At 43.1% G+C, this 26,161-nt stretch overlaps 1 protein-coding gene across 1 annotated transcript in view; it reads left to right on the top strand.

Moving 5' to 3' along the window:
• The window catches only part of LOC111864984 (glutamate receptor ionotropic, kainate 2), a 502,412-nt gene that overhangs the window by 350,921 nt on the left and 125,330 nt on the right, over positions 1 to 26,161 (top strand). Inside the window, exon 2 of the mRNA XM_033751646.1 lies at positions 7,588 to 7,749. Coding sequence (XP_033607537.1) covers positions 7,588 to 7,749 — 162 coding nt within the window. The remainder of the gene's footprint in view (positions 1 to 7,587; positions 7,750 to 26,161) is intronic.

Raw genomic sequence — 26,161 nt, forward strand, 5'->3', positions numbered from 1 at the left:
CTGAATCATGTAAAATACCTCGTTGCAGTCTCTGACTAGATTACATGGAGACTGAACATAGAAATGATCGAAGCCGAGGCCGTCAGAACATTTATGAGGCTATTCCCAATTCAAAGGTGAGCGATTAAGCACCAACATTAAACCATCCATCCATCCATCCATCTATCTATTTATGGCTCTACAGTCCTATGTTGGACCTCGGGAGCTTCTTTTTTGTTTCTTAATCCTATACACAATCGATAGGACTCCTTAGAGGGGGAATCAGCTCGTCGCAGAATAAAACAGAATAAACACAAACAGATATCAGTGCCCACGATCCCAGCGTTCGAGCGAGCGAATGACAGTTCATGCCTTAGACAGCGTGGCAACTGTGATAGGCGTAACATTAAACTAACCCCCCATAAAGCACTAATCAGATCAGTAATGACTTATGCTTGGCCCGTCTGGGAATTTGCTACAGATACCCATATTTTGAAATTGCAACGCTTGCAAAATAAGGTTCTCCGCACAATTGGTATAGTTCCAAGGTGTACACAGGTTCACGAGTTGCTCATGGCTATCCGAGTATCGTATATTTGATTACATAATGATATTGTGCGGGCAACAAACAGAGGTCATAGAAAAGCATGAAAATGCAAACGTTCGCGACATAGACAAAGGTAAATTTCGACACATAAAATATAAGGGGCTTAAGTTTGGTGTCTGTCAAGCGTAAGACCGTTCAAATGACTAGGCAACATGAGCTACATGAGTTAGGGCATCATTTGGTATGCCAGTCCTTGTATACGTGAATACATATACACGGTGTTTCAAGACTTTAGGGCATAACTGAAGGAGATGATTTCCTAGGTCTTTGTGATCAAAAAAAGTTCATATAAACATGTGTCCGATTTTGAACGGTTACGGAGTTATGGCCGTTTTTTCATTCTCGTACACGCCCTCGTGTGAACCCCGTCTATCATCTGACAGGTCGCTATTTTTAGCCGGCTACAGACAGAGCGTTCTCGTTATCTCGACACTTGAGAGGTACCTAAGGCGTGGTGGGTTGGTATGTAACCGCGCGGTTCACAACCGAGCGGCAGCCTGTGTTGCGGCCGGCGGTGGCATTTTCGAAAATCAGCTTTAAGCACCAATCAATTCAAATTAAAGGTAATTTCACGAAGTTAACATCACATTCATACTTTAAATGTATCATGTATTATGTTGGTTTATTATTTTGTTCCGTTTATTGTCAGTAATCGTTACCTTCTATTCTGAGCTTAAAACGGTCATAACTCGGTAACCGTCCAAAATCGGACACATGTTTATATGAACTTTTTTTATCGCAAAGACCTAGGAAATCACCTCCTGCAGCTATGCCCTAAAGTCGTGAAACACCCTGTATACTAGTTACATGTAAAACTGTAAATATAGATTATATATACTATTGATTTTGACAGCTATAAATGCGTAAATATGACAGAATTGGTAAGGATGCAGAAGGAACCGGTCGTGACCTAATTTTAGGTACTGTCCGGGATGTGCAGGGACGGACTGAGGTAAACCACAAAACAGCTCAGTTTAGACACTCGGAATCTAGGCCGAGATTTGAAAAGGGTATCGCTTGAACAGAATCCGTGTTACCCCTTGAGCCAACTTAGTGGGGTTATGATCCGTGTCAATCTTGAGACATGCCTTGACCACGGCTAACCTTACTCACTTTGATCCTAAAGATCGAGACAAGAGCTTACAAGACTGAACGGTTTCAAAAGTAAAGAAGACCACAGTCTCCTGAAGGATTATTATTCTGTCAAAATATTAAACTTCATAATTGTACACTTTATTTGCAACTGGGCCCACCATGCCTCCTATCTAAAGAGTATCCGGGGCTCTTTCCCTGGAGAAAAACGTCCGAGGCACCTCCAACTAGTGCAGAGGTCAATAATACGTGTACCTATATATACACTTCCCCATTCGTCTTCATGGCGTAGTGCTTAATTAGTTATGTACAGCGACAAGTTTGCTTTCAACCTACGTGTATATGGTCTGTAGCCGATACTGCGAGGCCACGCATGAATCCGTTGCACAGCTCATCACACAAATTGCCGGTGAAAATGAACGCAAACGGCATATCAGCGCTCTGTGTTGTCAGATGTTCACGCAGAACCAACGTCTGTTTCCTCTCCCACGTAAGGGCCCTAACAATGAGTTCGACTGTGATAGCTGTACGTGGGCCCTGAAGAGGGTTTTGTCTGCTAACAGTCCGAATGGCACTTTACAGCTGCACGGAGCTTTGTGACTGCTGTTCAAGCTTTCAGCGATAAAACGATTCGAGTAGTTTCACCTGAATTATGAGCGCAATTTAGCGGACTTTGTGAATGGCGCTACTGCCCGATGATCGTATGGCCAATGGGGTGGCTCGATGAAGTGTCAGATTTGTGGTGGTGTCACGCAGAGACAACGGAGAGGAAGATGCGATGCTGTGCGGTCCGACAAAAGTTCGCCGACGTTTCGGGGGAATATACTGGTAAAAACTACCCCTGTAACAGGTTGTGGAGGCCCATAGAGTTTTGAGACGTCGAGGATCTCACATTTTCTAGATAATCGGTTCAAAAATGGCGGTCAGGTTGTCAGCCTTATGCGCCGGCCGGCCTTTAGCCCCAGGAAGACTCATAGTACTCATTTCTGTTAGAGGCTTAGTCGACCCCAAAGCCATAGTGCGGCTGGAAGGACTAGGTCAACTGAAAAATCCAATAACCTCATCGGGAATCGAAACCGCGACCTTCCGGCTTGTAGAATAGGGACTCAACCAACTACGCTACCGCGTGACCCTCGAGGAATATACTGGTAGAGACTCTAATCGTGACACTTTAGGGGTTTGGTCAAGGGGAAGGGATGGAAACAGACATACCTACTATGTATAGCACTCACCATTAGCATACGTGTGTAGTGGTCCATCGAAATGAACTAAGGCAATTCTATTTTGTCTCATACTCGTACACTTGCCTGCAGCTGCCGATCCACGCTGCCACCAGGCCTTCCCAGAGTCTTGCACTTGTAGTGCCCCGCATTCCGAACCCAAGATACTCCTAATCAAGTAACCAGCAAGTACACAAGAACCATAGAATGGATAAGGCTATTAAAGAGGGCGCCAGGCATGCTGACATATATTGTCTCTTTAGGGGTTGTTTAAAGACGCTATGAGTATCTACACCAGGGGTCTCCAACCTTTTCGAAACGTTGGCCACATTAGGTAATTCAGCACTTTCAACGGGCCGGATAAAATGAGAAATTAATAACTCTAGGTATATGAGTTTTATTGAAAGCACAGAATTTCATAAACTAAATACAAAGTACGTGAGAATAAATTACCGTATATCGTAAATTTAGGTTCAAATTTTGAAACGCTCATCACAAGTAGCGTCTTAAAATGTTCAACGGTTAAATTTTCCCTGCATTTCGACTTGATATACTTCATCTGGGAAAAAGTTTGTTCACACAGATATGTCGTCCCAAAAATGGAGATAAATTTACAAGCAAATTTCTTTAAATTTGGAAATTGCTCAGAGTTCAGAAATTTATAAAATTCGATCAAATTTCTTTCCCTGCATTTGTCTTTAATATATGATAATTTTCCTGAAATTCAGTAATTTTCATTTGAATTTGACTTGGGACATCTGCAGCATCACAGTCAAACGGATTTTGAAACAATCTAATTTCCTGAGCACTAGCATCCAAATCAGCAAATCGCTTCCGAAATTGTTCTTTCACATCTGAAATGACTAAATTTGCAAACGAGGAAGGAAATTCTGCTTCGCCCCTTTTATGCAACTCTGCACAATATAGCATATGAACAAAGTTACACTTTTTCACTTGGCTTTCCAGAAGTATCAACTTTGCTCCTAATGCCTTGATAAGTTCAAATAAATCACAGACTAAGTTATTTTCACCCTGCAACTTTAAATTCAAATTGTTCATATGGTTCACCACATCAGCAAAAAATGCTAATTTCCAAAGCCACTCGGTATCTGATAGAAGTGGTTCGTGATGGTTCTTCTCGGTAAGAAATATATCGATTTCATTCCTGAGCTGAAAAAAGCGCGACAGAACCTCTCCACAGCTAAGCCATCGAACTGCAGTATAATATGTCAGGTCAATAAGATCGGAATCACATTCCTCGAGAAAATACCGAAACTGGCGATGGTTAAGTGCATGACAGCGAATGAAATTAACGATAGAAACAACAGGTTTTAAAACAGGGCTCATATCAACAAGTTTTGCACAGAGTGCTTGTTGATGGATAACACAGTGAAGAAACATTGGCTTTGATATTCCTGCATGCTCACAAGCTTTTGTGATTTGGCCAACCAAACATATTTTTATACCAGACATGTTTTTTCCTCCAACAACTGTCACGCACTGCAGACGGTTCCAGTCCAAATTATATTCTGTTAGTGTTTTTTGTATTTCTTTGAAGATATCCTCTCCTGTTGTAGTGCCATGCATGCTATGAAGTGACGCTGATTCCTGTGACATTAAGTTCATCGTCGACGCCACGAAAAAATATTAATAGTTGAGAGGTATTACAAACATCAGTTGAAATTTATGAACAAGTAATTTTTTACCAGTAGTCATTGGAAAATTAGTTCAATTGGCGCATTTCTGCACAATTCTTTCGCGGGCCGGATAAAATCACATCGCGGGCCGGATGTGGCCCGCGGGCCGTAGTTTGGATACCCTTGATCTAGACTGTACAGCGTATATCGTAGAATGTTAGGACGATAAATACCCGTTGCTAAGTAGTGACTCTGTAAACAAAGCCAGCTGCTAGGCGACAGATTCCTAACATGCACCAATCAACAGCAACAGGGGAACGGTGTTTTCTGTGCAGTTCGTGCCGAGTTAGTGCAGTGCAGGAAAGTAAAGAGTTGGTTGTTAACCTAGTGAGTTAGTCAGTGAACTGCAGTTCAGTCGTTGTGAGCCATTGCTGTTAGAAGCTGGTAGCTGAGGCACGGGGATAGCTCGGGAACCAAGAGTAAGGGGAACGTCCGCCGTTGGAAGCCGTTACCAGGAAACGACTGGTGAAGACACAGCAGACTGAGAAGACATAATGCGTGCTGTAGTGAACTGAACAGTGTGTGAATTGGTGATAGTGTTATAGTTACTTGTAGTTACAATTTGTAAGTATGAATAAATTCAATTATAAATTCAAACCCCTTCTATATTCCCTCATACATGTGACAATATAATGACGATGACGGAAACTGGAAAGTAGTGGTTTCGGCCTTATAGAGGTTACTGTAGCGCCATTTGCTTGAAGGGACTGATGAAAACCACGAAGAACCTCAGTCAGAATAGGTATTAAGTTGCTTAATGTGGATAAATTAAACAAGAAGATTACAACAAATTTTTGTATGGATGCTGCAGGAATTTACAGATCGGTAAGTGAAGGGACACAGCATTCAGCATACTCACTTGTCAATAAAACTGAATATTTACTAGGGAAAATAAAACCACAGTTAGAATAGCAGAGGATCAGTGAAGTGAACATCTGATTTAAATTCACGAGCCAGCGAAACATGTCCGGCTACGTGTTCTACGTGTTATTGGCATGTTCCTGTATGAAATATAGTTCTGTATGCCATGGGAAAAACAACATCACCCTCACCCAACGTGCCAGTCCCAGTCACCTCTCAATCCATCTGTATTCACAATATCCGGAAAGGAAAGCAGGTCGCGGTTAAAAAACATTCCAACTAATATGCACAATTAAACACTGTACAATGCATAATTTGATTCAATGAAATTAAGATGCAAGTGGCCATCTAAATACGTATTGTTCATTGCTTATATTGGATTTCGTGTTACTATATCCCCGACATGTTTCGGTCTTAAAAGACCATCATGGGGGGGTTTGCTCATTAGAGGAACATTTACAGATCACTTACTCAATCTTGAATCTGAGACCTTCTTGAGAAGCCGCTCAAGAATTTCCCAGAATTTTACGGAACCCGAAGGTTCATTACCATGTTCACAAGAGCTCTCTACTTATCCCTATCCTGAGCCTGATCAATCCAATCCATATCATCCTATTCTATCTCTCTAAGATCCATTTTTATTTATTACCTTACCCACGTCCATGTTCTCCTAGTAGTCTCTTTTCTTCTGGCTTTCCCACCAATATCCTACATGCATTCCTTTCTTCCCCCATGCGTGCTACATGCCCTGCCCATCTCATCCTCCTTCACACGGTAGTTCTAATTATACTTGAAGAAGAGTACAAATTATGAAGCTCTTCATTATGCACTTTTCTCTAACTTCCCTCTCTTCTTCTCTCTTCGGTCCAAATATTCTCCTCAGCACCCTGTTCTCAAACACCCTCAGTCTATGTTCCTCCCTTAATGACAGAGACCAAGTTTCACACGAATACAGAACCACTAAACTCTACAGATCACATATATAAAACTGAAGGATCATATCATATGACTCATATGGGATATAAATCTCCCATAAATTAAAAAAATGATATTATGTGTCAGTAAGAAGTACACACCCCTCAAGATACTCTTGTAAGACCGAAACATATCAGGGTTTTAGTAACGCGTAGGCAAATAAGTAATAAACAAGCTGTGCTTATATGGTGACCTGAATCTTAATATCAGCGTAAATACAAGTAGCATACAGGGAAATGAATCCAATCAAAATACTTTTCAACTGTTGAAAGAACCGTCCATTTCTAAGTAGATCGCACGAGATTCTTATGCAGATTGTACTAAGTTCGAATCTTGGCCAGGTTACTTACCATCAAGATCGAGAGTTTCCTGGTTTTCCTCAATCCCATCAGTCATATTCTGGGTAGGCCACGACTACTGCTTCCCATGTTCTTAATCGTCTATAACGAAAAGAACACCATATTCTGTACAAAATATGTAATTGAGATAATGTTAATAATTAGATAAAATTAGATACTGGATAATGACAAAGACTGCATATAACTGTAACACAGCAGCAACCTCGTATTAAGCGGGAGTAGAGGTAAAATTGTCCCTGTGCTTAAACGTTTAAGCATTGGGGCAGGACGACGTATGATGAAAGGCAGGAACAACTTCACACATTCTTAACTTAAGCACTGGGTGGAGGTAAGTGGTCAGATTCACGCTACGACAGCTTTCCCTTCAGGGGAAACAGCCTTCAGCACCCACTAGACAGAGGGCTGGGTGGGCCCCAGAGCCCATCTTGAAGCTGTGGAGAAAAGAAAAAACCTCGTTTCCCGTAGTCTAGTCCCTACACAAAATGATACGTCCCACTTCCAATTTACAGAGTGGCTAAACTGAAAAAATAATTAAAGAAAACAAAGCAGCTCCTGGCTTTGAATCGAAGAGTTCTGTTGCCAGAATGCGAGGCAGTTACGTCACTGCTTTTAGGAATGTTTGTAGAGAATGTTAAGTTCAAGACTTCCAATAATTTCCCGACTTTATTTCGTTTCCATTATAACAATTTTCCTTACTCCTTCGCCTTGAATGTAATAGCCGAGTTTGGGCACTTTTCAGCTCTAAAAGAAACGTGCACACTGCGCCCGCTGACGTGGTGATCGTTGTGTGATTACAGGGGCCATCTTTACAGAAGATCAGAAGGGCAGCAGCGCTGAGCTAGCCTTCAAGTACGCGGTGTACCGAATCAACAAGGACACGAGCCTCCTGCCCAACACGACGCTCGTGTATGACATGATGTATGTACCTCGTGACGACAGCTTCAGAACCTCCAAAAAAGGTAGGAATTTAATTCTGAAACATTGGCGCCGATAGTATTTTCTCCAACAGAGAACAGCCGGAAAACTTTTACAAATTCACGTTCAATCCGTTCAACGCTATTACAATTATCGCCCTACAAACAACAAAACAAACTCCGTGGCTTTTAGTCCGCAAACGAACTATACCGACCGAACGACCGCCGCTTATCGGCGATGTTAGTGCCAACTTCAGTGGATAGAGGGTTTCGCGTGGTCAGCGCAACGGATTCCCATGGCCGCTAATCTTGGTTTTCTAGACCGGAGCCGCCAGTTTTCCATTCAAATAGCTCCTTAATTATCCTCACAGGCTGATTTGACCCAATACTTCTGAGAGAATCTGATAGCGCCGGGAATCGAACCCGGGACCTCTGGGTCTGTAGCCAGGAACTCTGACCACTAGACCACAGAGGCGGTAGGTATTCAAAATAAAAGTGAAGGTAAATGCACTCCTGCCGACGACAGTGCCATCGAATTCTAAGGCATGAAATGCCTTCGCCCTTTCAAACATCTGGGATCGTGAGTTCGAATCCCGCTCGAGGCACGGATGTCTGCGTTAATGTTGTCCTGTGTAGGTACCGGCCTTGCGTCGGTCTGATCCCCCGTCCAAGGAGGCCTACCGACTGTCTAAGATTAAGAAACTGGAGTGAAACGGTGTTTCACAGATGCCCTATGCTTCAGAGGGAGCAACAGGATGTAACTAACTCAAGTTATCCCTTGGCTTAATTCATTAAGCACAATGCCATGAAGACATGCGAAGGTATAGCTTCACCATTGTCAAGTTCGGCATTAGATGCAGGTGAGTGGCCAGCTTCATGCCGCTGCCGGGGCAACAGCCCCCGGAGGATGGGGGATTACCGGGACTTGAAATCCGACCCCTCGATCATCATGCCCGTGGCCAATCGCTATACCGACTGTAAAGTTATAAATCCATTACACCATAAATGTGCTCGAGAAACTGTTTTTTATACCTCGAAGTGGCAGAATTTTCGTACGTCCGAAGTGAGAAGTTGCAGGTCACTGTTGCGTCAGATAGAGATCCTCGCAGCGGTCATTATGAAGTAAGAAAACGGGTTCTACTTGCTGCCTGCTCCATGTTGGTTTACTGCCTAGCACACCCTTCGACCCTGAAGATGGAGGTTCCTCGGGAACGTCGATTGAATTTCATCGGACTACACGGCGTTATGTCTCAGAAGACAAGAGCTATTCCCTGTTACATCGTTTTCTCGGAGTTTACATTACGTGTCCCCTTTCTTTTCTCCTCCGTCCTTGACAGTACGCCATGTTTATTCCCCCTACAGAAAGAACAGAAATAAAAGTGCCTGACTCCGCGGCCAGAAGGTAAAGCAATGGGACGCCAACAACACAACCTTATCAAGTTTCGAGTACTAAAGTTACGCATATCAGTAGCAAGCAGTCTTGTCTGAAATATGCTGCCAATTTCAAACACTTGTCATCCACATGAGTAGGTTTCATAACACCGGCTTGCCGAAGTGCTGTAACTGCAGACAGTTTAGATCTTCGCCATGCCGCTAAACGCCTGCCCAGCTGATGCAACTCATCTGTCCTCCAGGCTGCCTAATCACAACACTACCTCCCAGCACCAAGATATTGTGGCGTAATCTGTAAACAGCGTCCGTTGCCACGTAGGGCCAGCAACATATAAGCAACGATAGAAGAACGGTGTTCTCTGTGGTCAACGCCGCAGTAGTTTCTGGGCAACGGCTCAGTAAACACGTTACCTCAGCAACAGAAACGAACCCAACAACAGGGGAACAGCGTTTTCTATGTGGTCGTGCCGAGATGTTATATTAGTTGACAGTGAGTTGAGTTCTGCACGGTAGGCTGCGAAAATAGAACCCTGACGCATGAAGGTGAAGAATTTCTATTTTAAGAAGCCATTGCCAGGGAACCGCTGGCGAAGACACAGCAGGCTGTAAAAAGCTTATCGCGTGTTGCGATGAGATGCGAATTGTAAATATTAGCGATGGCGCTGTAATTGCTTGCAGTTCCGAGGCGTGTGTATAAGTGGTCAATAAATCTATTCACCAATCCAAACCCCGTCTATAGTCACACGTACTAAGTGACAATATGAAGACGCGGATTTTTATTATTTAGTTCAATTTTTAACAAAGTGTCCTCCAAATATTCGTCGCTATGGATTCTGATTATTCAGCCAGTTAGAAAGGAAATGGAACGTAGGTTAACTGGCCTAATTCAAGGTACTATCCCGCCAATTACGTGGAAGGACAGAGGACGACACTGAAATCGCAAATTTTTTGTGCGTTTTATTAGGAACCATATCATGAAAACTTATGATGGGAGTGGAGATATAGATTCATGCATATCTAACTTCGGCAGTAGTTGGAGGTTAGTTTCACGCCCTGGCCGCTTTACTCCCGAGGTAAAAACAAATGACACCGATCTGATAGGAGGCTGGGTGGGCCTCAGATCTCTTCTGAAGGTAAAGTACTGCAGAGGAGTCTCATATCGAGAGCACATTACTTGCTTGTCCAGCCTGGAGCCTAGACATTAGACTGGCTAATCTATCCAATAAATCTACATCTACACAAGGCATAAAGAGAAGGAAACACATATATAACCAGGCTACAACACACGCTGCGCATAAATAAAATTAAATAATAAAGAAGAAAGCCGTTTTCTGGGATGTGGCGCCGTGTAGATAATGTATTAACCGACTATTCGGATTTTCTTTTTATTCTACCCTGAAGATGGAGGCGATACGTTCCTCCGAAATGTCGGTTAATACACTATCTACATGGCGCCACATCCAGGAAGACGGCTATATTCATAGTCACCTCAAATCATACTTAAATAATAAAATTACGAAAAGGTTTTGAATTTTGAAACTTTTAGTGTGAGGTGCAGGTAAGACGGCAGTGAATATAAGAATAAAGTATACAGATAGTATATCTGCTCTAAGCTACATACTGCGGGACACGCGGTGGCGTAGTTGGTTGAGGCACTATGCTACAAGCAGGAAGGTCGCGGGTTCGATTCCCAATGAGGTCATTCGTTTTTTTCAATTGGCAATGACCCTGGGGTCGACTCAGCCTCTAACAGAAATGAGTACCTGGGGGTAAAGGGAGGCTAGCGCGTAAGGTTGACAACCTCACCGCCATCTATGAGCCAACTGTCTGGACAAAATGTGGAAACCTCGACGTCTCACAACCCTACGGACCTCCACGGCCTGTTACACGGATAGCTCTACGCTTATGACATCGGGGGAGAGGGCACGTGGAATGTTCGAATCTGATCCAGAATCGAAGGAAAACAAGAAGTTTGAAGCGTGTGTAAGATTTGTTAATGATTGATGAATCTTGTAGCTTCGAGACTGAAGGGGGCGCAGGGGGTTAACCATTTCCGAAACTTGAATTCCCTTCATGGATATATGTTGTACAAAGTTTAACCTACCTCGCATACAAACTACAGGACTCCGTTTGCCATTACAGGCACGAAGCTGTTAAAGCGGTGCATCTGATCCAGCTTTCTCTGCAGTAATTCTTAGATGCCCTTTGCACGAAGTTCATAAAGTGAACGCATAATGGGCGTGTAATGGTTTTTCCCACCAGTCCGACAGTCTGCGTGAAGGGAGGTGACAAACAGAGCAGTCAATTGAAAGACAACCTCCTTCTTCAGGGTCGGAGAATAATCCAAGAATCTGTGTGCAAGTAGGTGGCAAACAGAGTGAAGGCAAACATAACTTGTCCCCGTGCTTAACCAGCACTCCATGAAGACGTATGGGTGAGCTGGTGTATAGACCCACGATTTCTTGACCTCGGCTATAGTTGGAGGTGAGTGATCAGCTTCACGCCCTGGTCATTTTATCACGGGGAAAGAGGCCCCAGTACCCTTTAAATAGGAGGTTGGGGGCTCCCCAGAGCCAGTCTGGACGGGATGGTGAAGTGAATATTCTTAATCCTACCGAGACTCTATTCGTATTCGTATTCGTATTATTAGAGTGGGTGGGTTTCCCCATGCACTTAGACCAGTTATTGGTCCATTGTGCGTCCCCCTTTAATGTCTACTGTCGCCATACCCTACCGGTAACGGTGCGTGCCATCAGCCCCGTTGAGCCATCGAGGTCGGCTCTTGTTATCTTGATGCTTCCCCCGTCTACCAGAGGCATTGGAAACTACTTGGGCGGGAAATTATTGCCTTTAATTTAGCTCAGAGGTCTCCTAGAGACATGAGGTTCTTTTACGTGCCGTAAATCTACGACACGGGACACACGGCTTAAAGTCCCTCCCGGAGGACTTGTTCCTTGAATTTTTCCGCCCTTAAAAATTCCACGACCTCCGCCGGGTTTGAACCCGCGTACCATGAGTCATGAGGTGGGAACGTTACCCCTAGACTACGGAGGCCGCTTACCGAGACTCTAACTCCGACCCTTCGGTCATCCAGCCCGCAGCCAGTCGCCATGCCGACTGCGCTATCCCGGGTAAGCAGAGTAGTCTGTTGAAAGTCAACCGATGTTTAAACAAAATATGTCGCCTCCTTCTTCAGGGTCGAAGAATAAGCCAAGCAAGGAACCAACGTGAAAGCAAGTTGTAAGAAGATCTCTGAGACATGTCGAAACGTCGGTAGACTTTCGACGGACTACATGGCGTTATATTCCGAGAAGATGGAATTTTCCTAACCATCGCTGTTGAGAACCTCGTCCTACATACACGATTCTAACTGATATACAATAATTACATGTGCATAAGCGTCTCATACTCGTGTTCGTATAGCGTCACGAAACCTGGTAACGCGGCAAAAACTTAATGGGCTCCGGATTAGATGTAGCGATTTATTAGATCTTCACGAGACGGAGCTACAACTAATTATAACACTTTCCACCTTACTGTAATTATGTCACTTCGTATCTACGAAAAATAATAACACTCTAAAGGTTACTGTAACTACACCTCATAAAATAAAGTCTTCACTTCTGACTTTTGTTTGTCTTCTGTCGTAGTCTGTCTTTTTCTTCTCTGTTCTGTCGTATTACTCGTATATCTTCATCTTCTGTGTTCTGTCGTATTCTATCTTCTTCTTCTTCTTCTTCTGTGTTCTGTCGTATTCTGTCTTCTGATGGTCAGTTCTCTCCCTGAGACAGGTTCTGGTAGAACCGTATGGAAATCACCTCCTTCAACAGTAGAGTTATCGCCTTCTTCGCTGTCACTGTGCTTTGGAGGTTCGTTTCATGGATATCGGGTTCTAATCAGTTAAAGTTACACTGCGCGTATCAGAACCCTAGTAACCGAAGTCATATAGTTGACTGTGTTGCCTGGGAAACGTGTTTACCGAGCAGTTGTCTAGCTCTACATGTTCAACAGTTAACAGATTTGGATTATAACCTCACGCTGATGAGATAAAATGTCACAGTTTGTCTCCTGCTGTCAGCTCAAGCACGCCTTTGTACTGCTTCTTGTTTCTGGTATAATTACAAGGAGGTACTATCTACAATTCGGTACAAAGGCATCCCGCTGTTAGGAACATGCTAGAAGACGAATTCTGGAAATGAAGCAAGCCACCTACTTTCACTCTCTTTCCTTGCTTGGCTCATACATCGACTCTGAAGATGGAGACATGTTCCTCCAAAACGACCCTTAGCTTTAACCGGACTACACGGCGTTATATATATATATATATATATATATATATATATATAGNTCATTAGGTTTAAGCCGGTATGCTATTATACAAGCAGTGTGCACAAAATAACTGAGACAGAGTCATCATCAGATGGTGACGTACTAAACTAAAAAACTAACTACATGGAGTTGAGCCCTTCTTGAGAAGCCGCCAATTATGCACCTACTCAAGTACCTCAAAGAATTTTATGGAACCCGAAGGTTCATTACCGTGTTCACAAGAGCCGCCAACTGGTCCCTATCCTCACCCAAATCGATCCAATCCACACCACCCCATTCTGTCTGTCAAAGATCCATTTTAATATTGTCCATCCACATATTCTTGGTCTTATTAGTGGTCTATTTCCTTATGGTTTTCACGCCAATATCCTATATGCGTTCCTCTTCTCCCCTATTCGTTCTACATGTCCTATCAATCTCATCCTCCTTGACTTGATCATTGTAATTGTGTTTGGCGACGAGTACAAGTTATGAATCTCCTCATTGTGCAGTTCTCTCCAGTCTCCTGTCACGTCATCTCTCTTCGGTCCAAATATTCTCCTCAGCAGCCTGTTCCCAAACCCCCTCATACTATGTTCCTCCCTTAATGTCACAGACGAAATTTCACGCCCATACAGAACCACAGGCAGAATTATAGTTTTTATATATTTTAATTTTTATGATCTTAGACAGAAGACAACAGTTTCTGGACTGAATGGTATGAAGATAGCGATGTGCGTATATAATCATTACATTATTAGAAAGTTAGTTGATTTTATTTCGACATACCATAGAAACAAAGAGTCCAAGTGTTGGAAGTCTCCTTAAGAACGCAGGATCTTCTTCCGTAAGGGTGAGTACTCAGGGTATGGCATGGGCTCAAACACGTCACACGAACCTGGATTCGAACTTCAACCCTCTAACAACCACAGCTATGAATCCAAGCTGATAACGAATATTTTAAATACTTATTTTAAGCTGTGTAAATTTTAAAATTTTATTCCACACTTTTCCCCAGTAAAAATGCTTATTTTTTTAAAAACAAATTCCTTCAAGTCAATTTACATTTGAAACACTCATAGCTCCAAAACAACGTAATATTTCTCGCTAATAAAGTCCTCAGGGATCAACTCCTCAAGTTACAACAAAGCCACGGGAAACTTTATGTAACATTATCCCCCAAGTAACTAACTCAATGGAGCGCACGGACCTTCATGAGAAGTTAATAGCCACTTAGGTAGTCATGAAACAGCCTGCCCTTTGTGGAATCCGAAATATCACAACTTCCTCGCAATGGATCATGTCATAAAATGAAATCACCACATATCAGTGTTCCTAATTATGTTAGGCCCCTTCTCGGGGCTGGATTTAAAGTTTCAGGGGCCCCCTAGCAATAAGACTATGAAAGTCTCTTTTTGTTGTTCTTATTTCTTATAAAAACTAAAAATGCGAACTAACTTTTAGTGAATTTAGACAAGAATGTCTCAGTAATGTGTTCGGATTGTGTTTCTGTTTCGTGGAGGCCCCGGCCCTGCCCTGTTTGCTATAAAGTCTCCTCAATTAGAGCTGGGATAGCTAAGACTACAGGCTGGACAGCCGGGACTTGGCTCTCAGCAGGTGCAAGCTTTTCTCTTCTCTATTACGCCCAAACCATTTCTGGGGCCCACCCAGCCCCATATCCAGTGTGTGTCAGAGATATTTTCGCGGTGGTAAACTGCCAGGGGTGTGAAGCCGATCATTCACCTCCAGCCGTGGCCAAGAATGGTGGAGCTATACTTCCACTTCCCTATTTACCTTCATGGCATAGACTTTAATAAATTAACTCACCACAGGGACAACATTCGTTTTTATATGCTAATTTATACAGCTTCTGTTAATACATATCCTCTTTCTCTCTCTCTCTCTCTCTACATCCCTTTGGACCTTAACCCCTTTTTCAGTTTCTTAATCGTATACACAGTCGGTAGAACTCCTTGGACGGGGGATCAGCCCGTCCCAAGGCCGCTACCTACATACAGAACAACACGATCACATAATAAAGGCATACATTCATGCCTAGAGTAATATTCGAACCCAAGATCCCAGTGTTCGAGCAGCCGAAGACGGTTCGTGCCATAGACAGCGCGGCCACCGTGACCGGCTATTAATACATACTTGTCGCAAAAACCCACTGTCTCTAAGTATCTCTCAGAAGAGGGGAACTGATTCCACAGTTCCCCGCCGTTCCCTAAATACGTAGTTGGGTTGAATGACTTGTAGAGATATCAGTTTCCTGTTTTCGTTCAACTTGAATGGACGGACCAGTAAGGTCCAAGGTTTCTCGTTTCCTGGGTTTAGGAATTACGTTTCATGGACTTTCAGTTGGAATCCTTAGACGGGAATCGGCCTCTCACAAAGCCTCTACCTACACATGACAACACAAACAACGACAAGACACCGACATATCCACGCCACGAACAGGATTCGAATATACGATCCCTGTAGAAGGCAGCACTCAGCTTAAAGAGCGCGGCTCTTATTCTCAGTACAGTCCGAATATCTAACTCCATGGAGCTTGGCCCTTCATGAGAATCCGTGAGTTTTGCACCTACTTAGTAATTTCTCACAGTTTTATAAAACCCGAGGGGTCATTACCGTGTTCATAAGACTCCTCCACTGGTCCCTATCCTGAGCCAGTTCAATCCAGTACACATAACCCCATCCATTTTAATATTGTTCACATCTACGTCATGGTGTTCCTAACTGTCTCCTTCCTTCTGACTTTTCCACGAAAATTCTACAAGGGTTCATCTTCGCCCCATGCGTTCAGCACGCCCTGCCCACCTCATCATCCCTGACTTGATCATTCTAATTACACTTGACGAAGAGGTCAAGTTATGAAGCTCCTCATTATGCAGTTTCTTCCATCATCCCATAGCTGCATCCCTCTTCAGTCCAAATATTCTCCTCAACACCCTGTTCTCAAACAACCTCAGTGTATGAAACAGTCTTCTGTAATGTAGCGCCGTGTAGATATTGTGTTAACCGTCATTTCGGAGAAAGGTATTGCCTCCATCTTCAGGATAGAAGAAAAAAGAAGAAAATCCGCGGCTCACCCTGGTTTCTCGCTCGCGGATTTTCTTCTCTTTTCTTCTACCCTGAAGATGGAGGCGATACGTTCATCCGAAACGTCGTTTAACATAATATCTACACGGCGCCACATCCCAGAAGACTGCTTTCTTCATAGTCACTGCCGTGAAAACCTCAAATCTTACAACCTCACTCTATTTTTGTCCCTTAATACCAGAGACCAAGTTTCACGCCCATACAAAACCACAGGGAAGTTTATAGTTTTATACATTCTCATTTTTAAGTTTTTGACAGAAGACGAGAAGACCAAGTATCACACCCATACAAAACCACAGGAAAATTTATAGTTTTGTATATTCTAATTTTTAAGTTGTTAGACAGACCAGAAGACAGAAGGTTCTGAACTGAATGGTAGCAAACATTACTCGAATTCATTCTGCTCTCAATTTCCTCCTGAGTCAAATTTTGATTTGTTACTGGTAAAGGCTAAAGGGCCGGGATAGCACAGTCGGTTTAAGGACTGGCTACGGGCTGCACGCCCAAGCAGTCGGAGTTCAAGTCCCGGTAGGAGCAAGAATTTTCACTTCTGCATGTCGTCCAGACCGGCTCTGGGGCCCGCCCAGCCACCTACCCAATGGGTAGGTAAAGCGGCCGGAGCGTAAAGCTGGCCACTCACCTCCAACTATTGCCGAAAACATAAAGACATTGGTCTATACATCCACTCCCTCACACGTCTTCATGGCGTAGTGCTTAATTAGTTAAGCACAGGGACAACTTCACCTTAAAGGTAAAGCTATCCCTGTAACAGGCCGTGGAGGCCGAGAGGGTTGTGAGACGTCGAGCCTCCAACATGTATTAGACAATCGGCTCACAGATGGCGGTGAGGTTGTCAGCCTTAACAGCCGGCCTCCCTTTAGCTCCCACCCCAGAAAGATCCCTGGTACTCATTTCTGTTTTAGATTGAGTTGACCCGACGGCCATAGCGTGGGTGGAACATTTAGGTCAATTAAAAAGTCAATGACATCAGGATTCGAACCCTCGACCTCTGGTTTGTAACACTGCCTCAAGCAGCTACGCTACCGCATGCTCCTGATTTGTTACTCTCGTTCCTAAGTATTTGAACTGTGTCACGTTTTCAAAGGCTCTGTTTTCTCTGAGCTTACTTTCAGACCAACCTACTTTCTGGAATAAATTAAATAAAACCGGAACACATATATTTCGGCTCATTAAGTAGCGCCTTATCCGGCCCATACAACGACAGCACGCTAACGAGGAGACCGGGCAGGAACGGAGCATAGAAAAGTATGCAAAATCCTGCTTTCTTTTCTATCCAATGACAATTTCGTGAAATGTTTGTAACACCCATGGTATAGGATAAGGGTGCCTATCACAGTGGCCGCGCAGTCTAAGGCATGAACCGTCTACGCCGCTCGAACACTTGGGTCGTGGGTTCAAATCCCACTCGAGGCATGGATGTTTGTGTGCGTTTATTCTGTGTTTGTATGGTCTGTGTGTAGGTAACGGCTTTGCGACGGGCTGATCCCTCATCCGAGTAGTCCTACCCACTGTGTATAAGATTAAGAAACTGAAAAAGCGGCCGAAATCCAAAGGGTTGTAGAGCCATCGTCATCATCATCATCATCAGTAATCTGTCAGACGACAGGTCCACAGTCTCTTCCAAAACAATTCCTCCACTTGATGCGATCTAGAGCTTTCTCCTTCAAATGACAGTATCCTCTTCTGTCTCCAAGGTCATCCAGCATCTTCTTACGTTTTCTTCCTCGTCTTCTGGTCACTTCTATCCGCCCCTCTATCTTTCCTTCAATAACTTCTTTTAGAAGGCAGTTTCTGCGTAAAACATGACCAATCCAATTAGCCTTCCGTTTTCTTATTTCGTGTAGGATATTCCTCTGCTCACTGACTCTAATTAACACTTCTTCATGTAGAGCCACAAGAAAACATAAACAAAAGAAAGCACAAGCGCGAAAGGCATTCGCTACGTGCGTCATGTGCCCAGAAGAAGAAATTCTGGGAAGAACTAATCGCTTACGTTCCTTGATACGACACGGCCCGCAAACAAAACGATGCGTGAAACAATTCTATTGTTGTGTGCATTAGTTTCCGCGGTAACGTTTTTACCGTCCCGTTGCCTACCAATGTTAAGGGATACACTTATAGACACAGACTGATGGGACGGATTTATGAAGTACGCAGTTGAGATGACCTCAGGTGCCATGATATACATACCAAGTTTCACGAAGATTGGGTCAATCACAACAGGAGGGGATACAAATACACACAGGGTGGAAATCTCATGAGCAGGCTTTCATTTTTTTCAAAATAAATGGGTTAAAATAATAAATTAAAAATCAGTTTCAAATAAAGGTTATACGCCTGAAAATGTCTATCTGTATTTCATACTATTTTTTTCCTTGGCACTACAGCCCCAGTGGGCCTAGGCCTACCTCCATGAACTTTCGGTTTTTCTAGATCTTACACATTCGGTAGGACTCCTTGGGTGGGTGATCAGCTCATCGCAAGGCTTCTACCTGTATACAAACACAGAAAAACGCATACACACAAACTAAACATCCGTGCCCTGAGTGGGATTCGAACCCACGATCACGGTTTCCAAGCGAGCGAAGACAGTACATGCCTTACACCGCTCGGTTACGGTGACCGGCACTTCATACTACTATAGCCTATACAAAACAAACCTTTAATGTGTGTGTGATCATAAAATTGTGACTACAGCATTAAATTATATTTTCAACATATAACGGGAAATAAAGTCATGGCACCGGAGATCTCGTTGAACAAGAGGGACTTTTTTTTCGTATGGTTGCCTACACAAGTTTTGACGTAGATACAAAGATGTTTTAAACGGATCATACGGTTTTTAAAACGCAAATCAAAAACACCAGCATTAAAGAGAATACGAAATATAGGTTTCAGCTCTTTAAAATTAGCATTTTTAAGGGCAACAAGAAACGACAGAGAGAATATTGTTGGCAGATCCGCCAACCAGCTGAATTAGTAAACCACCTGAAACAGCGCATACATCGCCCTATCATTGCACCGCATTACCATAATCTAATGCATCATAAATACGATATTAATGTATACGGAGGTACTTTACAAATTTCAGTACGATAAGCCTTTGTTTAGAAATTTTAAAAATTACTATTTCAGTTTCACGCAAAGTAGCAACTACTGGGTCGATGTGAATGAAAGTGAAGTTCTACCAACAACTTTCAGACAATAATCGCTGACTATTTCTCAGAAATGTGAATGGGTACACATTAAATACCAAATTAGGAATACAGGGGGTTAAAAAGGAAACGCATGTCTTGTTCTTCGCCTCATGGAACCCGCTCCGATGTCACACGCCAATTCCACGTTTCTGTGGAGTGATATGTGAGCATTCAGAATTTTAAGCAGGGATTGGGATCCATAAAACCCCCCAGGCTGGTGGAACAAACAGCTGTCTCTCCGCCTATCCGGAAAAGGATAGCTCTACCAGTAGCCACGCTACCGCCAGCATAGCCTTCGAGGTTATCAGTAGTCACAAACCTCCTCACCACAAGCTCGGAATCCCATGCACTTGGTTTAAATAATACAATTATGAAGGGGACACACAGTAGCGTAGTTCTTTGACGCACTACGCTACAAGCCGAAAGGTCGCGGGGTTGAATCCCGACGAGCTCACTGGATTTTTCAATTGACCTAATCATTCCAGCCGCATTATTGCCCTTGGGTTCACTCACCCTGTAACAGAAATGAGTACCTTTCTGGGAGTTAATGAGCAACCGGCACGTAAGGCTGACAACTTCACTGCCATCTTTAGCCGAATGTCTAGAAAATATGGGAGCCTCGACGTCTGAAAACCCTATGGGCCTCCACGGTCTGTTGCAGGGGTAGCTTTACCTTTAATACAATTATGAATAATAGACGCAATTGGACACACCACGTGGAGAAAATCGAAAAGGACAGAATTATAGCCTATACGTAAAAAAGCAGATGCAATTGTTGCCCCAACCTCGGCGGAAGATCGAAACATTCAATTGGCGGGATGAATGGAACTGAAGCCCAGAACGAAGTATCTGTTGGGCAGGTTTGAGAGAGATGATCAGGGAGAGATATGCCCTCTTTGATTTTGCGTTAAGTTTGTGGCCTCCGTAGAAAGAACACTTAAAAGCAGGCCTTCATGAGGTGAGTTGCAGAACATACGAGTATTGTGTTTCAAGTACACATATTTTAAATGTTAAGTTTCTGAGAAATTTGAAGAGGACGCCCACGGACCTGAAATACGATCTTCGTTTGTTCTCGCTTTCATATGATGCCAAGGCCTACTGGCTCCATTCGTACGTGACACAAATACAAACAGACAGATTTGCACTGTCCAGTCTTTTTGCTGGAATTACTGGATATTTTCGCCACCTGGTTTACATCTTATATATGGTGCCTCATCATATTACCATGTATTCACACATTTATTTATTTATTTATTTTTCTATTTACATTTAGGTTGGAGAAACTGCATAATGAGGAGATTCATAATTTGTACTCTTCTCCAAGTATAATTATAATTATAAAGTCACGGGGGATGAGGTGGGCAACGCATGTAGCACGAATGTGTGGGAAGAGGAATGCATATAGGATATTGGTGCGAAATCCAAAGGAAAAAAGACCACTGGGAAAACCAAGGCGTAGGTGGGTGGAAAATATTAAATCGGATCTTAGATAAGATGGTATGTTATGGATTGAATTTATCTGGTTCAGGACAGGGACCAGTGAAGGGCTCTTGTTAACACGGTAATGAACTTTCGGGTTGCATAAAATGCTGGGAAATTCTTGAGTAGCTGCAGAATTTGCGGCTCCTCAAGAAGGGCTCAGCTCCATGAGTAAGTAAGTATTTACATTTATTTATTCGTAGCTTATTTAACGACACCGTCAGTAACCCGAGCGACATAACATGGACGTCTCAGATGAGCGCAACGAACCAGCAAAAATGCAGAACGTAGAAGTCGTGGCATTCTTTAAGGAATTGCTCCGTTATTTCCCTGAAGAACTGAAGGAAAATCACTATGCAAAAACAGGATATTCGGTGTTCCGACCCCAGATTCGAAAGCAGTACGTCCCGAACACAAATCAAAAACGTTAACACTTGAGCCAGTTTACTTAGCGTGTTATAATTCAACGTCCAGTTCATATTAATGTTCCTGAACAACAACAAAAGGAAACACTCGGGAGTACTGGGTTTTTGGACTTTATCCATCGTACTTTAGGTTAGAAACACTAAAGAATATCCGAATTCATCATTCTTTAACTACCTTACCATTCGACGTAATGTATCGTCACGTATCCTGGGATTTGCGTGACTAATACGACGGGTTTTGGATTTGATGAGCTAATTTATTGGACCTGTTTACGGACTAAAATCACGGAGTTTGTTTTTACATACAAATGGTTGCAACATTTCACAAATCATTATCTGACACACTGTCATTTTCTTCTGACTGGACACCCCACGGGAACTACTGACTTCCAAGTGAACTCCGTTGTACTCCTTTGTACTCCTTCACACCCCCTTGTACTCAGAGTAAGGGTCACAGTTACTTTACGACTGGCGGTTTACCGCCAATCAGTTCGTCTTGACAAGCCCCTTGAGGCTCATGACCAGCATTTTTTCCAACTGAACACTTGCTGTCACAGTTCTCATGTAACATCTTCCCTGAAGAAAGGAGGGGTCTGTCGTCTACACCTCTCCGTCGCCGTCATTCTCAGGTCCGAGTCCCGCGGGACTCTTGACCATATTTTAATGTCTCAGATTCGAGACTCCCCCAACCTGCAATGCCAAGTTTACGTATTTATATCCCCCAGGAACAGGGTTGCGCGGTTATACCCCCAGGCACTGGGATCACTTTTCATCGCCTCCTACGGCTCCTCCTTCACATCGGTTCCTTTACATTCCTTTCACAGTGCCCTCTTCTCATCTAAAGACACGCTCCCCACGGAAAACACCTTCTTCGGTACTATCCTTCAGTTTCCTGGAGGAACTGAGGAAAAACATGAAAAGTCTTAGGACAGCCGGTATCCCTACCGAGATTCAAGGTGGTAAAGAAGGTAAAGGTAAGACTATCTCTGTAACAGGCCGCGCGGTTAGTCGCTGGCTTCCCACTGCCGCGGCCCGGGTTCGATCCCGGGTCTGGTCAAGTGGGATTTGTGGCCGACAAAGTGGCGCTGGGGTAGGTTTTCTCCGAGTACTTCGGTTTCCCCTTCCAATGCTCATTCCACCAATTGCTACACAATCACCCTCACCTATCATCTGGGGCTGGTACAATAGGCCAGAAGTGGCTGCAGTACAAGGGACTTAGTCCCACCCCACTAGCAATAAAAGAAATCCCTGTAACAGGCCGTGAAGGCCCATAGGGTTATGAGACGTCGAGGCTGTCGTTCTAGACAGTCAGCTCACAGATGGCGGTGAGGTTGTCGGCCTTCTGCCCCGGCCGCCCTTTACCCTCCAGTAAGATTCCTGGTACTCATTTCTGTTAGAGGCTGAGTCGACCCCAAGGCCGTAGTCTGACTGGAAGGATTAGGTCAATTGAAAAATCCAGTCACCTCATCGGGACGCGAATCCGCGACCTTCCGACTTGTAGCATAGTGCCTCAACCAACTACGCTACCGCGTGATCTTGTTATTCAAGGTGGAACATTTTAAAGTACATACTAAATTACCGCAATGCTAGCTGTTATTCGTTCATACACGGCGTCACTATTGCTACCAGCACTGTTGTCTTTCTTACAGTCAGAATGGACACAATTAATTCTTCGTTCTTAGATTTGTATTGCCCAGTTTTATCGTTTCTTAGTCTACGCTTTTTGGGTTTTAGAGGGGTAGGAAGAAGAAATTTATATGTCATTATAAGACCTTGCCTGGTAATGGCTGTTTTATGCTAAGTACAGCCAGTTACAACACAGTTTCTGCAGGTGAAATTCGGGGGGGGGGGCTACAGAATGAGTTACTGCACGATTAGAAAGCGTCAGTAGGGAATGAGAGTCACAGGCTGTCTCTAAACATTCTCTCTCGAAGGTTCCAATTTGTAATTATAAAAACCGAAATCAACATTTGAAGCCATTTTCTGCAATATATATGCTGTGTAGTCAGCTGGAAGTCAACTGAAGTTTCGAAGCAACATGTTGCCTCCATCTTAAGGACCGAAGATTAATGCAAGCAAGAACCAGCATGAAGTTACTGGCTCTGCTTCTTACCTAACTAGGCCACGATCATTTTCCTCCAGACCGAACTAGTTGTTGTATCGATGTTACATGCATTCATTCTGGAGGAGCGTGCTTCGAATTCCGGTCATGATACCAAGTACAGTGCTTCAGGTTTCTTTCCAGAGTGTCTACATTATTGCAGAATGAGGAGCTTCATAACTTGTACTCATCACCAAAGAAAATTAGAATGATCGGGTCAAGGAGGGTGAGGTGGATAGGGCAAGTAGCACGCATGGAAGAGAAAAGGAATGCATACAGGGTTTTGGTGGGAGGTCCAGATGGAAAGAGATCACTAAGGAGACATAGAATTAGGTGGAAGGATAATATTAAGCAGGGTCTTAGAGAAAGAGGTTGGATTGATACGAATTGGATTAACGTGGCTGAGGATATGGACATGATAGTAAACTATCGAGTTCCGTAAAACGTTAGGAAAGTCTTCAGTAGCTGGGCAGCTCGTGACTTCACAAGAAGGAATCAGCTCCGGCGAGTTAGGGTACATCAGAATACCGAAAAGCAGTTTTACACGGGTTACGACCGCCTCTTTGAAGCCCTATTCTAACTCAGTATCATGGTCTTCTGGAATGGGGCGCCGTGTAGTTCCGTAGGTGGGTACAGAAGTTTCGAAGGAACCTGTTGCATCCATCTTTACAACATAGCCACCCACCTTTGCATGGCTATCTAAATGTTAAATCTCTTTAAATTTTGGAATAAAAGTATCCTTGCTTTCATTACACGGCCTCAGTACAGTTTACACTAAAAGTGTCAGAGCAAAATGGTTTCAATGATTTAATACCCTGATGATGAAGGCAGCTTTTTTGTCTGAAACAACTGTAGTCATACACCAAACTATACAGCGTCACATCCAACAAGGCCACAGTGTATACGTGGACCCTCGAACTTCGAAAGATTTGATGTTCGAATAATTTTAAAACAGGGGGAAAAAAAATCGAGGAGAATCCGGTTTTGAAACTCGAACAAAAACTCGGAAGTCGAACAAAGAATCACGTGGTCGTCACATGGTCGTAACGCCGTGCAGAGAAGTGGCGCCCCAATATCGCAGTTGTGAACAGGAGTATCAACCTATTTAATGATAATGTAATGCAATACTTCAGAAATATTTTAAAAAACAGATAAAAACAAATGACATTAGACGGGTCTCTCTCCAAAGGAAAATGAAGTGGTGGTAATGTTAAGGAACCACAGCTCTCAAGTAGTGGATTCCAGATGAAAGAAGGGTAATTTACCTTCCAGTGAACAGTAATATCCCTCCTACTATTATTATTGATTGACTGCTATACAATACTTGTATGTATGTATTATTATAAATAAAAACAACAATTATTGAAATTAAATATAATTGTTTTATCGTTATTTACCAATATGATCTTTGAGATAGGCACTTAAAGGTTTCATGCTGGGTAAATTTGGGGGGCCAGTAACAAATTAAATCAATTTATATTATTTCAAATGGGGAAATTTAACTCGAAAGTCGAACCGTCCCCTGGAACAGAATCTGTTCGAAGTTCGAGGTTCTACTGTATCTGAGGTTATCACAGCAACGACTATGAAGCGCGCACGAAAAGCTCGACGCCATTATCTGCAGCTTCAGGCTCGAGAAGTAAGCCAATGTCAAGAAACCAGGAAGATGCAAACTGATGCTCGCCCACCTACTTTGTGATTGTGGAATGATGTATGGCAACAGACCTTGGAAAAATATTGTCACGATTTAGGGGTGTGACTATAGAAGGGGTACAGATTGCGGAATGAATTTATTGCCCACTTATACACACGACTCAGAACTACAAGTAATTACAGTGCTATTTCTAATTTCAACACTTTACAAATCACAGCAGCACCCGCCAGGCATTTTTCCAGCCTACTGTGTTGCCTCTTGATTTAAGAGTTTACATTGAAGTTGTCTCTTGATCTTAGAGTTTGCACTGTTACGTAAAGAGAAGCTGTCTCTTGATCTAAGAATTTACATTGCTACGTAAAGACAAGTTTCCTCTTGATTTAAAGTTGACATTGTTACGTAAAGAGAATTTGTCTCTTAATTTAAGAGTTTACATTGTTACGTAAAGAGAAGTTTCCTCTTGATTTAAGATTTTATATTGTCACGTAAAGAGAAGTTGTCTCTTGATTTAAGAGTTTACATTGTTACGTAAAGAGAAGCTGCCTCTTGAGTTAAGAGTTTACATTGAAGTTGCCTCTTGATTTAAGAGTTTACACTGTTACGTAAAGAGAAGCTCTCTCTTGATCTAAGAATTTACATTGCTATGTAAAGACAAGTTTCCTCTTGATTTAAAGTTGACATTGTTACGTAAAGAGAATTTGTCTCTTAATTTAAGAGTTTACATTGTTACGTAAAGAGAAGTTTCCTCTTGATTTAAGATTTTATATTGTCACGT

This window comes from Cryptotermes secundus, unplaced genomic scaffold (assembly GCF_002891405.2).
Source record: "Cryptotermes secundus unplaced genomic scaffold, Csec_1.0 scaffold209, whole genome shotgun sequence".
In the NCBI taxonomy this organism is placed as follows: domain Eukaryota; kingdom Metazoa; phylum Arthropoda; class Insecta; order Blattodea; family Kalotermitidae; genus Cryptotermes; species Cryptotermes secundus.